Consider the following 15,756-nt stretch of genomic DNA (forward strand, 5'->3'; position numbering starts at 1 on the left):
AGTAGAGTAGGAGAGACCCAGCAGAATCTGAGAGACCAAGTGGGGAGTAGGAGGAGATTGTGCACTGGAGAGGCCCCTGCACTTGCGTTAATGGTGGGTTACAAGGCCTGCCTATTCCATACCTATTCACCTCAGCATGTGTAGGCTATGCAACAGGAACTGTGCCTGAGGGTCAAATGTTTCTTTCTTAGTAAGGCTTTTCAGGTCCCCCCATATCATGCTGCAACCTGCACCCCACCCAACCTTCATACTACTGTCCTTTTTTTTTTTTCTGCAGTACTCATTACCTTCTAAAATATAACTTGCTTATTTGTTGTTGATCTTCTGCTTCTTCCACAGAGGATCTCCACAGATCATTATTTGGTTCACAATGCCTCATCAATCCCCTGAACTATGCCCAGCATATAGTAGGCACTTGATAAATATTTTGTCAAATAGTAAATGAATGGGTTGAGATAGCAGTGACTTGGAGGGCAGGAGAACTGGGTTTGGATTTGGCCTTTTTAAAATAGACCTTGGACAAGACTTGTCCATTATTGGGCCTCATTTTATTCTCTGTGATTCTACAAAGGGCCCAAGGCCCTGAAATTGGGCCTCAGCCCCTCGCCTCAGGATTCTCTGCCCGACCTCACAGAGAGGTTCAGCCTCAACCCTGAGGTGGAATCTGCTCTATCAACCTACAGGACCTGAGAATCCATAGGAGTCCTCTGCTGACAGCCTTGGGGGTTGGGAGCACCTACAGCTGCCACCTCCACTCCAGCCTCTCCAAGGGAGACAAAACTGGTCCAACCAGTTCTCCTAGGCTGCACCAATACGTTACTGTGTCAACTGAGATTTCCAAGCCACTGCCTCTGTCATGTCCTAGATATTCTAAGCTTCTTAAAACAAAGGAAAATGGGGCTTTATGGGGCTTTAGGTTTGCCGTTTCTCAGCCTCCATGACAGATTCTTCCTGAAGGAAATTTACCCTTGGCCTCCATGGAATGGGAAAAGGGGATGGGTAGAGTGGGTCTTGTTCTCTCAAAGTGCTGTTTTCAGTTCATTCAACGAATATTGACTGGCAATTCCTGAGCAGTTCTAGGCACTGTAAATGTATCAGTGAACAAAACAGAGAAAGGTCTTTGTCCTTGTGGACCTTTTGTTTTTAATGAGGGGAACAGACAATAAAAAAATGCCTAATAAAATGTCAAGGATGATGAATAAAAACGAAGGTTAAGGGATTAGAGTGATATGAAGGTGGGGTGGGGGGCCATTTTAAAGAGATAGGCCATGGAAGTCCTGAGGCGGTAACTTTTGGACAAAGGTAAATAGAGGGAGGGAGCCACTCATATGAAAATCTGAGGGAAGAGCATTCTAGACAGAGGGAATGGAAAGTACACAGGCCCTGAGGCAGCAAGTGGCCTATATGATGGAGGAGCAGCAAGAGGGCAGGTATGGCTGGAGTAGAATGAGAGAAGAAAAGATGAGGGCCATATCATATAGAACCTTGAAATCTATCAGGTAAACTTTAGATTTGACTCTGGGAGAGACTGGAAGCCACTAGAGAGTTTTAAAAAGAACATGGCATAATCTGATTGAAGCTTTAGAAAGATCCCTTGGGATGCTGTCAAGAGAATGGATCACGGTGGAGAGAGAAAGCAGGGAAAACAAAGAGAAGGCTGATGCAATCATCCATGCAAGAGAGGCTGGCAGCCTGGACAGGGCAACAATGGCTGGGGAGATGAAAAGTGGTTGGAGCCTTGGAGAAGTGATTTAAAAAACAAACAAATCTTGGCTTATCAGACCTGGCGAGAGCTTTAGTGATCCTGAGACAAGGCAGGAATTTTGGAGTTGTCATTCCTGGGTCTGAAGCCCAGCTTGACACATTCTGGCTGAGAGAATTTGGGCAGGTTGCTGCACCTCTCTGAGCCTTGGTTTCCCCATTTATAAACTGGACATGATAACTTGCTTCCAAGGGTGTTTTGAGGACTCAGTGACATGTAAGTAAGACACAGAGCACAGGGTTTGACACTTAATAGACAGTAAAGTTAGTTATGACTCAACTTCTCACATTTATTGATAGAGAAACTGAGGCCGGCTAGCTTAGAGGCAGAGACATGACAGTGGGAGGGAGAAAAGAAAGCACTATTTACAGGGTTCCTCAAGTTATATACCTTAGGTCCAGACAGTAAGATGGTTGAGTAGGCAAGGAACATAAAAAATCATGTAATCCTCCCTGGCTATCTTGTTTTCCTACTCTCCAAAGACATGGGAAATTAGAAATATTTCTCTACTCAAAGATAAATCAACACAAGTATAGTAAGTAGCAACTGATATTCAGCTGCAGTGTCAGGGAGACCTGAGAGAAGAACAGGAATCGTGGCATCTGGAATGCATGTGCCCAGTGAAAGGGGCTGGCTAGCTCAGCTCCACCTGACTGCTGTTTCCCTATGCCAGACATCCTTATTTTCAACACAAGTCAGAATCCAGATTTTTATATGAAATCTCCCATTTTTAAAAAAGATTTTAATTTATTTATTCATGAAAGACACACACAGAGAAGCAGAGACACAGGCAGAGGGAGAAGCAGGCTCCATGCAGGGAGCCTGATGTGGGACTTGATCCTGGATCCCCAGGATCACATCCAGGGCTGAAGGTGGCGCCAAACTGCTGGGCCACCGGGGCTGCCCCTAAATCTCCCATTTTTTAAAAAAGACTTTATTTTTAAGCAATTTCTAAACCCAATGTGGGGCTCAAACTTAGAAACCCAAAATCAAGAGTCATATGCTTCACTGAGTCAGCCAGACACTCCGTCTCCCCCCAATTTTTTTAAACTTTTTTTTTTTTTTTTAAGTAGACTCTGCCCAGCATGGAGTGCAACACAGGGCTTGAACTCATGACCCTGAGATCAAGGCTTGAGCTGAAATTAAGAGTCTGAAGCTTAACCAACTGAGCTACCCAGGTGCCCCCCCATCTCCCCATTTTTAATAACATTTTCTAATTGCTTCTGGAGTATAAGAACCCAGCAATTTTTTTTATTCATAGAATGTAGTAAATTTTTATATATTGATTTTGCTATTATTTCAGCATTCTTGCCATTATTTCACCCTTTCTGATCCTTATACTATTTCTTTTTCTTGCCTTATTGCTTTGGCTAGGCCTCCAACACAATGTGGAATCACAGTAGCAGGCATCCTTTTCTTGTTCTTGACACAGAGGGAATACATCTCCCTTTTCACCAGGTTTTTAATTTCATTATTTTTAAATATTGGCTTTTTTTTTTTTCATTGTGAAATCTAAACAAAGTCTATCTGTAGGCTGCATTCAACCCATGGGCTGCCAATCCATTCTCTGCTTTACCTGAATTCTCTCTGAATTGTGATAACCTTATTGGGTAGGTACTATTATTCTCCCCCATCTACATATGAGGACACTGAGGCTCAGAGAGGTGATGTGACTTGCCACAGCCACATACCTAGGAAGGGACAGAGCCAGATTCAAACCTAGCTCTACTTGATTTGAACATCTCTGTGGAACCCTGGATGCTCAGAGTGGACCCTCTTTATATTTCATCCTCTCCAGCACCTTGGGGGTCCTATAGAGAGCTCTGGGGTCCTGGAGCAGCTCTGGTGTCAACTTTGAGTAACCCATGACCAAGGGCCTTCCCCTTTAAAAAAAAAGATTTTATTTATTTGGCAGGGGGAGGGAGAGCACAAAGGATGAAAGTGAGAAGCAGACTCCTCACTGAGCAGAAAGCCTGAAGTAGGGCCCAATCTCAGGCCTCCAGGATCATAACCTGAGCTGAAGGCAGATGCCCAACCAACTGAGCCACCCAGGCACCCTAGCCTTCCCCTTTCTGGACCTCAGTCTTCCCATCTGCCAATCTAGGAGGGATGTAGTTATGGGAACCCAATATGTGGTCCCAGCTTCTTCCCCTGCAGTCCAACTATGCATCTACCAAATATTAGACGCTGATATGCCCCTTGTTCTGTGGCCTAGCTCTGCCACTTACTGCTCTGTGATTTGGGGCTATTTAACCTCACTGTATCTTTGGCTTCATCTCAGCTACAAGATGGAATTAAAAGTGCTTTGGACATGCCAGGCATGGCATAAGTGCTAATAAACACAAGCCTTATGATTATTGATAAATATACATGCATGTGTACACTGACAGGAAGAGACTGAAATATAACTTCAGTAGTTGTATTAGGATGGAGATATGGTTTTTAACATTTTCTTTAATGGCACAATTTTTAAAAATGTTTAATGCCTCCCATGACTCCTCCATTTTGAAGAGAATAAAGTCCAAATTCCTTAACCTAAGATCCAAGGATACTTCTGATTCAACATCAACTTCTATTTCAATATGGCAAAGTGGCTAACAGTGCACGGAGGCAGGCCACCCCAGCTGGAATCCCAGCTCTGTGACTTACTAGCTGTGTGAGCTTGGGCAAGGAGCTTAGTTTCTCTGCGCCTCTGTGTTCTCATCTGCAAAATAAGGAAATTAACAATTCTCACCTGATGGGGCTGAGGTGCTAAGTGCAGTGTCCCTCGTGTGGAAGCTTGAAATATATTCATGATTATGATGATTTAACCACTATCCCCAAATCTCTTGTCATCCTGGTCCCTTCACCAGCCCCAGAACTGTCATACCTTGAAGGCTTGGCTCATGGCTTGCTCTCCCTGGCATGCCTTCCCCTATTTATCCATCCATCAAAATATTCCGTGTTAAGGACCAGTTCAAGTGTGACCTCCCCTGAAGAGATTTTCTGTTCTTACCAGTTCCTCCTCTGGCCCTGCAGGCTGGGTGCACTTACAGCTCTCACCCCCTCAGTGGTGTGCCATTTCCTCATTGGTCCTTCCTACTGCATTGTACCTTTCCTGAGGGGAAGTTGGGCTTGCTCTGAGCTCCAGCCCAGAGCCCCAACACAGATATCTGAGGGATGTACCAGTCTTCAAGGAAACTCATCAAACTGAGTGCAAGAGCTGTGCTGCATCCCGTCCTGACCCTTCTGGAGCCTGTTTCCTCTCCTATCACTGAGGCAGTGTGGCTGTGAATGGAAATGAGGAAACACTGGCCAAGGCCCCTTTTCTCTTCTTTGCTTCCCAATAAGCCTGGTTTGCTTCTTCTCTGGACTAGCTGGGGAGTGGGGACAGAGCGCAGGTGGTGGGGGCAACTATGGATTCTGGAGGCCTGCCTGAGATGGACCTCTGGCTCTGATCAGAGTTTCTGATGCCAAAGGGTTTGGGGCAAGACCCAGGAGATCTTGTATTTTCAGAAGTGAATATAAACCCCTTCCATAGCCATGTTCTTAAATAACCATTCTGGGAGCATCAAACTTCTCCATGGCTAATGGGGCAACACAGCTGTGCACAAAGGGCCATGGGACCTCTCGGCTCCCCCAACACTTTGGAGGAGGGGGTGCTGCCACCTAGGGGCAAAGAAAGAAACTGCCAAGGCTCAAGCCTGAGCCATTGGACACACTTTGATATAAACATTTATTGAGCACTTTCCAAGTGCCAAGCACTATGCCGAGTTCTTTGCACATTTCATCATACTGGATCCCTATGACAGCCCTATGAGGTCAAAATTTCATATGCCCCATTGTACAGATGAGAAACACAGGGTCCAGGGAGGTAAAGTGACATACCCAAGGTCACACAGCAAGTGAGTAGCAGATTTGAAGCCAAATCTGGTTGATAGCTGCACTCTAACCATGACACTTGAGTACCACCTAAATGTCTACATCACAGAGTCATCTGTAGATACCATGTGGAACCGTGTATGAAAAGATCCAGAAGATAAGGGCCCTACCCATTTCAGGCCTCCAGAAGAGCATCTTGACTAGAGGCCACACCAAGATAGCCCAGATGAAGGGCAGGTCAGACCATCCTGTCTTCTCTCTTAGGTGGGCTGACATCAGCCTGGACCAGCCAGACCCGGGACTGCTGGCTTGGCCAGCTCTCTTATCTCCAATGTCCCTATCTGGAAGCCATAGGCAGCCCTGCCTCACATTCCAGAATGCTGCAGGGCTATCCATCAGAATAGGAGCTACAGCAGGCTGGCCATAGGCCAGGGTTCACAAATGACACTCCAGAAGGACTTTGGCCAATGGCTCACTTCTATTGGGAAGGATCTCTAGTCAGTCCCTGAGGCCTGGACCCAAAGGTGAGCGTTAGGCCAGGCTTGGGGAGCAAACACCAAGAGTCCATCATTCTGAGGCCTGGATGTAGACAGGCACAGCAAGCATGGCACATGGGCCCTCAGCCCCTGCCTGTAGCTCCGCTAGTGCCAGGTTGGAGCCCAGGCTCTCAGCATGCCCGGGCACTACCAGCTCAGGCTCGCCACCCACTGTGCCACCCACTACGATGGACAGCACTGCATCTGGTTCTGAGAAGGGCGGCTTGCCTGGGGCAGCCTCGGGCACTGGCCCAGACCCTGTGTCCTTCAGCTCCTCCAGCCCCAGCGGGTCAGGCAGGGGGGTCACCACCTTGCGCCCACCACTGCTGCTGCTGCGGGGTGCTGCCCTCCTCCGGGAGGGCCGCCGGGCTTGCAGGTCCTTATCCTTTTGGGGGCCAAGGCGGCAGCGGTGATCCTTGAGGTATTTGTGTCGGGAAAAGCCCTTGGCACAGCCGGCGCAGCGGAACTTGTAGTTGCCCGTGTGAGCGCGCTGGTGCTCCGCGAGGTGGGCGCGGCGGCTGAAGGACTTGCTGCACAGGGCACACTTGTGGAGCTTCATGCCTGAAGCGAGGGGAAGTCAGTGAGAGGCACCCCGACCCCGTACTCTACCACCACGCCTCTGCACTCGGAATAAAACCCAGTCTCTCACCATGTCCTGTAAGCATGTGTGTGAACTGGGCTCTGCTCCTGCCAGTCTCATCTTCCCCTTCTCCCGGGCCATTTACTCCCAGACAGCCACACATGCTCTCCTTAGGCCACTAAACTGGCTCCTGCCTCTGGGCCTTTGTACTTGCTGTTTCCCCTCTGCCTAGAATAGCGTGCTCAGCCCCAAAACCTTGGCTAACTTGCCAGGTCACCATTTTCTCTCCTCTCTGGTCTGTCTGCCTCACCCTTGCCCCCCAGACCATCCCCACAGGGCAGCCAGAGATGGCTTCATTAAATACACAAAGGATAGTGATATTCTTTGCTCTGAACCCTCCAGTGATTCTCCAAGTTTCCCACAAAGCCCTATGCAGTCTGACCACCCCTTTCACCTTTCAGCCCCAATCCCCGCTGCCCCTCACTTGCTCTATGAGCTCTTCACCTCCCACTCACCCTTCTTTGTCTTAAACACACACACACACACACACACACACACACACACACACACACACACGGTCTCTTTCCTGCCCCAAGGCTTTGCACTCGTTCCCTCCTGGAAGCTATTTCCCAGCTCTTCTCATCCCTCAGGACTGCACTCATGTTACCTCCTCCAGGAGGACTTCCCTGATACCCGCTTCATATCTTTCTCTGCTCCATCACTCTTTATTCTTGTCTTTGTACCCTGCACATTTCACTGTAACATACTTGTCTGTTGTTCATTTTCAATCTCTGCAACTAAATGCTAAGCTTCTCCAGGGAGCCAGGGTAGGGCTCTGCCCATCACCCCCAGAGTCTGACATGTGATAGGTTCTCAATAGTCATTCACTGAATGAATCACTGGTGCCTCCACGTTTACCATGAAGTCAACTCCAGCCCACACTCACCCTGAGCCATGTTCCCCTCACCCTCCCTGGAATGAAGGCTCGGAGAGGGGCAGTAACTTGCATGAAGCAACATAGGAGGGCAGTGGTAGTGCTAAGAATCAAAATCAGGCCCTCTATCTTCAAGTTCTCAACTCTAGTCTCCCAGTTTTGAAACTTTCTTGAGCCACTAAGTCCTTTCTATAAACCAATGGTTCTTAACCAGGGGCAATTTTTCCCCTCCAGGAGATGTTTGGCTTGTCTTCTGGAGACATCTGTGGTTATCCTAACTGTGGGGAAGATACCACTGACATCTAGAGGGTAGAGGCCAGATATATTGCTAAACATCCTACAATGCACAGGGCAGCCCCCATGACAGAGCATCTGATACTACCAAATATCAGGAGTGCCAAGAAACCATGTTCTAGACTGAATGGTATGTAGAAAGCCAGCCAAGCTGCTCTGGGGATACCACAGCACCCAAGGAAGTGCCATAGAGCCCCTGGGGAACTGGAGTGGGGTGGAGACCCTTGCTCCACACACCAGCTGCCCTGCTCTGCTAAGGGTACCAAAGAACGTTTCTGGCTATGTCTTGGACCCAGGTAGAATCTGATTTCCTTCCATGCCCGATCCATATCTTTATCACACTGGGCACCTCTCTGATTTACAGCTATCTGCCCTCAGGTCAGCTTCCCCCTGCGCAGCCTGGGGGACTATATCTGACTTCCCTCTGTAGGACCCTGAGGACCCTAACGCAGGCCTGGCTCATGGCTCACACAAGCAAAAGTCTGTTGGCTGGAATATAACAGGCAGTGATAATAAACTTCATGAGATGTGTCTTCTCTTTATAGGGGGCCTGCCCCAGGGATTCAGACTCTCCTGGTAGGTCCAGCAGTCACTTACCAGAGTGGGAGAGGATATGAGCCTTCAGCTTATCTGGCCGGTTGAACTCTTTACTGCAGCCTGTGTGTGTCCTAGAACCCAAAACCACTGGTCAGGGGGACCTCACCAGATTCAGACTCTCTGTGCTAGCCCTGGGCATGAGGGACTCCCTGTGTAGTCTAGGTAAGGAAGCAGGGTGGCAAGGAAGCAGGGTGGGGTGTGAGGTAGGCAGGCAAGGCTCACAATAGGAAGTCTAGGCAAGGAAGCAGGGTGGGGAGTGAGGTAGGCAGACAAGGCTCACAATAGGAAGAAAGAAGAGGGGGGCCTTCAGAACCTCAGCCCTGACAATTTCCTATCCCACTGCTGGGTAAATCTTCCCCTCCCACTCATACCAATCTCTACTCACGAGAAGGGGCATTTGTATTTCTTGAATGGCTCATGGATCAACATGTGTCTCTTCAGTTTGTCCTTACGGTTGAACGCGGATTCGCACACTGAGCATTTGTAGGGCTTCTCACCTGCAGGAGGAGACATAGATGGGGGTCCCATGAGATGGAGTCTGAATCTGGGGTACACTAGAGGATAACAGCCCCTCTAGGGAAGTGGCCTGGGAAAAAAACAGCCTCGCCCATTCCTCATGACTTTGTTTTTCCAAAGAGGAGAGGGGGCTATTTCAGATAGGGCAGTCAGGAAAGGCCTTTCTGATGAGGCAAGAGGGGAGACCTGAGGTGGTAGGGGAGCAAGCCATAATGGAAATTAGAGTCAGGGTCCCAGGAAGAAGGAAAGGTGGGAGTGTATGGTATGTCTGAAGAGCAGTGGGGAGGCCAGTGTGGCTGGAACACAATGGGGAAGGGAAAATGAGGCAGTAGGGGAGGTCAGCAAGACACAGCTGGGCCCAACAGGAAGGGTCTGGAAGGCCTAGGTTTATGAACAAGATGAGAAGCCAACAGATGGGCCCAGTGGGGCAGGGACTGACAGATCTGACTTAAGAGTGCCATGGGTGGGACACCTGGGTAGCTCAGTGTCTGTCTGCCTTTGGCTCAGGTTGTGATCCTGGGGTCCTGGGATCAAGCCCCACATCAGGCTCCCCGTAGGGAGCCTGCTTCTCCCTCTGCCTATGTCTCTGCCTCTCTCTGTGTGTCTCTCATGAATAAATAAATATAATCTTTAAAAAAAAAAAAAGTGCCACAGGCTCCCTCTAGCTGCATGCAGAGAACAGACTGGGGGTGGGGGGGTGGGGTGGAAGAGTGGGAAGTAGCTAAGTACAGATCATGTTAGGAAAGCAGAATCGGCAGCCTTTGCCAGTGGATTGACTGTGGGTTGTGAGCAGAAGCAGTCCAGGATGAATCTTAGGTGGGGCTGAGTGACGGGTGAATGGTTGTGGCACTTATGGAAATGGGGTCCACCATAGGGGAGCAGGGAATTACACCTTAATTAATGGAATCATTGCAACAAACTATGCACTAAGAACTAGATGAGAAAACCGAAGGTCATATAGTCTGCACCTAGTGATTGGGGGAACTAAGATGCCAGCCTAGCATATGATGCAGAGTTCACCTGAGTTGCCCCATGTTGACAGCTCCAGAGCCTGGTGAGGACCAGGGCAGGGAGAAGGTCAGGTGTCACAACCTGTCCTGTGGATAAAGAGCTGCTGTGCTATTGCGCTGTTCTGATTTCCTGCCATTATTTCCTCCCTGTTCTCCCCCTGGAATGAATAAAGTACTTTTGAAAAAATGCCAACCCAGTGATTAAGGAAATTCTGGTCCTTAAAATGGAATGGTCTGCAGTCATTAAAAAGATTAGAGTCCATCTGTGTTTCCTGATCTGGAATGAGGCTCCTGGTCATACTGCTAGGGGGGAAAGAAAACTGTAGAACAGCTTAAGATAATCCCCTTTGTGTTAGAAAAAAGTACAATCCTCATACTCCAAAACAGTCTTAGCCACAGGTGTTTGTGTATACATGGAATATGCGGGGAGAAAGTCAGTAGCAAATAGGATTTGAAGGAGGAATTTAAAGCTTTACCTTATGTACTTCTATGCTGTTTCTGTTTTTTTTTTAATTTTTTATTTATTTATGATAGTCACAGAGAGAGAGAGAGAGAGAGAGAGAGAGAGAGAGAGAGAGAGAGAGAGGCAGAGACACAGGCAGAGGGAGAAGCAGGCTCCATGCACCGGGAGCCCGACGCGGAATTCGATCCCGGGTCTCCAGGATCGCGCCCTGGGCCAAAGGCAGGTGCTAAACCGCTGCGCCACCCAGGGATCCCGCTGTTTCTGTTTTTTAAATAAGCATGTATTACTTTTGAATAATAATTCTTAAAACTATAGAGTAATTTGGTAGTATCTACCAATATTACTAAAGCATGTACTTTCCCCCCTTATTATGGTAAAATATACATAAAATTTACCATTTCAACCATCTTTCAGTATACATTTCAGTGGTGTTAGGTACATTCTCACTGTGGTTCAATCACTGCCACCATCCATCTCAGAGCTCTGTCATCATCCCAAACAGAAACTCAGTACTATACTGCATATATATTTTAACCTAGCATTTCCACTGCTAGGAATATACAACTACAGATATACTCCCAAAAGCATGCCAAGGGGACCTATATAGCATTTTGTGTACAAACTATCAGCTGAAAAATAATCTAAGCATCCATCCATAGGAACTAGTTAAGTAAAAATTAGTAAATACAGAGGAATTCTCCACAGCTGAGAAAAAGAAGGTACTGCTAGGAGCATCTTTAAGGTATATTGATGAGTGAAGAAAAAAGGTACATAACAGAGCAAATAACATATGTGCTCAATTGTGTAAAAGTAAGCAAGTGTGCTGTAGAGATATAAAATTAAACCATAAAGACTCAGACTGGGGTGCCTGGGTGGCTCAGTTGCTTAAGTGGCTGCCTTTGCCTTGGGTCATGGTCCTGGGGTCCTGGGATCAGGCCCTGCTTTAAGCTTCCTGCTTAGCAAGGAGTCTGCTTCTTTCCCCCTTCTCTTCTCCCAGCTTATGCTCTCTCTCTTTCGAAAGAAAGAAAGAAAGAAAGAAAGAAAGAAAGAAAGAAAGAAAGAAAGAAAGAAAGAAAGAAAGAAAGAAAGACTAGGACTACTAACAGTTATCTTTGAAGAGGGGAGTCGGTATTTTTCAAACTGCAAGTCACAACCTGTTGGTGGCTATTTTATTTTATTTATTTATTTATTTATTTTATTTATTTATTTATTTATTAAATTTATTTATTCATAGAGACAGAGAGAGAGAGGCAGAGACACAGGCAGAGGGAGAAGGCATCATACAGAGAGCCCAATGCGGGACTCGATCCAGGGTCTCCAGGATCATGCCCTGGGCTGCAGGCAGCGCTAAACCGCTGCACCACCGGGGCTGCCCCTTGGTGGCTATTTTAATAACTAAAATTGAACAGAATGGAAAATACTGTTTTATGAAATTCTTTTTTTTTAAAACATGTATTTATTCATGATAGACACACACAGAGAGAGAGGCAGAGACAGGCAGAGGGAGAAGCAGGCTCCATGCAGGGAGCCTGACGTGGGACTCGATCCCGGGTCTCCAAGATCACTCCCTGGGCTGAAGGCGTCACTAAACTGCTGAGCCACCCAGGCTGCCTGTTTTATGAAATTTCTATTTAAATATATCCTCTGTATGGGCAGCCCTGATGGCACAGTGGTTTAATGCCACCTGCAGCCCAGGGTGTGATCCTGAAGACCCTGGATCGAGTCCCATGTCGGGCTCCCTGCATGGTGCCTGCTTCTCCCTCTGCCTGTGTCTCTGCCTCTCTCTCTCTCTGTGTGTCTCTATGAATAAATAAATAAAGTCCTTTAAAAAAAATAAATATATCCTCTGTATATAAATACATTTCCTGGGTTGTAGTATAAAAAATATTTTTTACCATAGGTCATAATGAAAAAAACAAACCAAAAAAAACCATCAAGCATTTGGATTATACATCTGAGGTGAGGAGATGGGGTTATTTTTTTTTCATATTTGCTTTTATAATATCAAGGATTTTTTTTTAAAGATTTTATTTATTTATTCACGAGAGACACAGAGAGAGAGAGAGGCAGAGACACAGGCAGAGGGAGAAGCAGGCTCCATGCAGGGAGCCTGATGTGGGACTTGACCCCAGGTCTCCAGGATCACACCCTGGGCTGAAGGCGGTGCTAAACCGCTGAGCCACCGGGGCTGCCCTCAAAGATTTTCTACTCAGGTTTTTGCAATCTTTTTTTTTTTTTTTTTAAAGATTCATTCATTCATTCATGAGAGAGACAGAGAGAGACAGAGAGGCTGGAGACATAGGCAGAGGGAGAAGCAGGCTCCTCGCAGAAGCCCGATGTGGGATCGGATCCTCGATCCCAGGATCATGACCCATGCCAAAGGCAGCTGCCCACCCGCTGAGCCACCCAGGCATCCCAGGTTTTTGCAATCTTTAGGTCCTTTTCAATGGAAAAAAAAAAAGATCTTTTAATTTATTTATTATTTATTTGACAGAGAGAGTGAGTGCATAAGCAGAGCGAGAGGTGAGAAGCAGGCTCCTCACTGAGCAGGGAATCCAATGTGGGGCTCAGTCCCAGGACCCCAGGATCATGACCCAAGCCAAAGGCAGATGCTTAACCGACTGAAAAACCCAGGTGCCCCTAATAATCTTTTCTTGTTTTAAAGATTTTATTTATTTATTTGAGAGCCAGCAAGCACACAGAGGGAAAAGCAGACTCCCTGCTGAGCAGAGAGCCTAATATGGGGCTCCATCCCAGGACCCTGAGATCATGATCTGAGCCCAAGGCAGAGGCTTAACAGACTGGGCCACCCAGGCACCCTTTAACTAATAATCCTTTAAAGATTAAAAGAAAATAAAATGTCGGGATCCCTGGGTGGTGCAGCGGTTTGGCGCCTGCCTTTGGCCCAGGGCGTGATCCTGGAGATCCAGGATCGAATCCCACATCGGGCTCCCAGTGCATGGAGCCTGCTTCTCCCTCTGCCTATGTCTCTGCGCCTCTCTCTCTCTCTCTGTGACTATGATAAATAAATAAAAAATTAAAAAAAAAAAAGAAAAGAAAATGTTAATGTGTCTCAATGGGGGAACCAAGGAGACGGGGTTCTGTCCAGGTGTGGGTGGGAATTGTGCAGTGAGAACAGCACCCCCACCCTTAAGGGCTCAGAATGATCTCAGTGGGCTGTTAGGGGGCAGGGCCAACAGTCCCCCCCCCCCCCCCAGCCTCCAGAGATACATGTCTACTCTAGTATCAGTAGGAACTCCTGTTCACTTGAGAGGGCAGTCTGGTAGGAGGCCAGAAAGGGGATTTGGAAGGGGGTGAAGAAAGAGTTGGGGAGGAATTGGATGGGGAGAAGAGGGCTGGCAAAGGCCAGAGCAGGGTGGGAAGGGGAATAGAGAGGGAGTTAGGGGAGAGTGTAGGCTGGGCAGGAATTGATGGGGGCAGGGAACCCACCTGAGTGGATGTGAGCATGCAGTTTGAGGTAGTGCTCCCGCCGGAAGAACTTCTTGCACACCTGGCACTTGAACCTGCCCCCACTTCCATGGGTGGGCAGATGCCGTCGCAGGTAACGTTCACAAGGAAACACCTGTCAGAAGAGAGGAGTTGGTGTTAGGTCTGATTCACTAGCCCTCACCATCTTCTGAGCTTAAGAGGTTTTTCCTTTCCCACACTTACAGAAATAATTTCCTTCCTGCCCAACAGGGATCAGGGCCCAGTGTCAGGCTGAGCCCTTAGAACCTCACGGCTCCTCACGGCTCCCCCTACTCACCCATAATACATGCTCTGAGCTTCTGCTAGGCTTCTTCTTCTACCCAGGAGGCCTTTCTCTCTTAGCCTGACAAATTTCTACCTAGCCTTCAAGACCCAACTCGGGTGTCACTGCTTCTGGGAAGCCCTCTCTGACTCTCCAATGCCACATAAGGCAACACAGATTCTGCCCTTGAATGTTCATATACATGTTGTTCATTTATTTTTTATTATTATTTTTTAAAGTAAACTCTACCCCCAATGTGCGGTTCAAACTCATGACCCCGAGATCAAGAGTCGCAAGTTCTACCACCTGAGCTGGCCAGGTGCTCCTGTTCATCTATGTTTATAAAGTCACCAACTGGGGCAGCCCAGGTGGCTCAACAGTTTAGTGCCGCCTTCAGCCCAGGGCCTGATCCTGGAGACCCGGGATCGAGTCCCACGTCGGGCTCCCTGCATGGAGCCTGCTTCTCCCTCTGCCTGTGTCTCTGCCCCCGGCCCCCCCTCTCTCATGAATAAATAAATAAATAATAAAATCTTTAAAAAAAAAGTCACCATCTAACCCACTAAATTACAATCAGTTCCTAATATGAGATTTTTTAAAAGATTTTATTTATTTATTAGAGATACAGAGAGAAAGAAAGAAAAAGAGAAAGAAAGAAAGAAAGAAAGAAAAGAAGAAAAAGAAAGAAGAAAAAGAAAGAAAGAAAGAAAGAAAGAAAGAAAGAAAGAAAGAAAGAAAGAAAGAAAGAAAGAAAGAAGAAAGAAAAAGAAAGAAAGAAAGAGGAAGAAGCACTGGTGGGGGGAACCTATTGATGAACAGAAAGCAATTAGAGTATGTGGACCTGATTCAAACAAAGAAACCTGACAAAAATTATGATGTTTCTGAAACAATTAGAAATTAGGACACTGCCTGGATATCTGATGATATGAAAGGACAGGCTTCAGTGATGGCTTTCAGATTCTCTGAAAAGAAGAACCAGTAACAAGATGGATAACATATCAGGAAGCTGGAGGCCACTGGAGATGCTGGGCCTGGGCTCAGGAGAGGCCTCACCCCACATCAGCACAGCCTGGCCTGGCCGGACCCAGCAGGGGCCCCAGGGTGGCCCTGTGTGCTATCTAGTGGCTCAGATGGGCCAGGCAGGGATCTTACTCCTCAAAGGTGAAGTGTCGTCTCTGGAGACAAGCCCAGGCTTTGCTGCATGTACTGATGCAGGAAGGGAGGAGACATGAGGTGTTTGCTCTACCATCTCCCACCCCCTATTGTTGCCCCAGCCCAGAAAGGACAGTGGTACCCACCTTCTGGCAGTGTGGGCAGGGGAAGTTGTGAGTTGCTGTCTGCAGGTGGTGCTCCAGGGCCTCGGGGGTAGAGTATTTGTTGACACATTTGACACACCTACATGGGAAGGAGCAAGAGAGGAGACAGAGCAGTGTGTGGAGACTGGACTGGCCCAGG

At 47.6% G+C, this 15,756-nt stretch overlaps 1 protein-coding gene across 3 annotated transcripts in view; it reads right to left on the bottom strand.

Moving 5' to 3' along the window:
- Positions 1–408: 408 nt before the first annotated feature.
- ZNF341 (zinc finger protein 341) overlaps positions 409–15,756 on the bottom strand; it is a 50,165-nt gene continuing 34,817 nt past the window's right edge. For all 3 annotated transcript variants that reach the window (XM_055303087.1, XM_055303104.1, XM_055303096.1), the window contains 5 exons: positions 15,600–15,696; positions 14,004–14,136; positions 8,950–9,061; positions 8,565–8,635; positions 409–6,720 (listed from right to left, as the gene is read on the bottom strand). In XM_055303087.1, the coding sequence (XP_055159062.1) occupies positions 6,191–6,720; positions 8,565–8,635; positions 8,950–9,061; positions 14,004–14,136; positions 15,600–15,696 (943 nt within the window). In that variant the 3' untranslated portion in view covers positions 409–6,190. The remainder of the gene's footprint in view (positions 6,721–8,564; positions 8,636–8,949; positions 9,062–14,003; positions 14,137–15,599; positions 15,697–15,756) is intronic.

The sequence above is a fragment of the Nyctereutes procyonoides genome, unplaced genomic scaffold, assembly GCF_905146905.1.
Source record: "Nyctereutes procyonoides isolate TBG_1078 unplaced genomic scaffold, NYPRO_anot_genome, whole genome shotgun sequence".
NCBI lineage: Eukaryota > Metazoa > Chordata > Mammalia > Carnivora > Canidae > Nyctereutes > Nyctereutes procyonoides.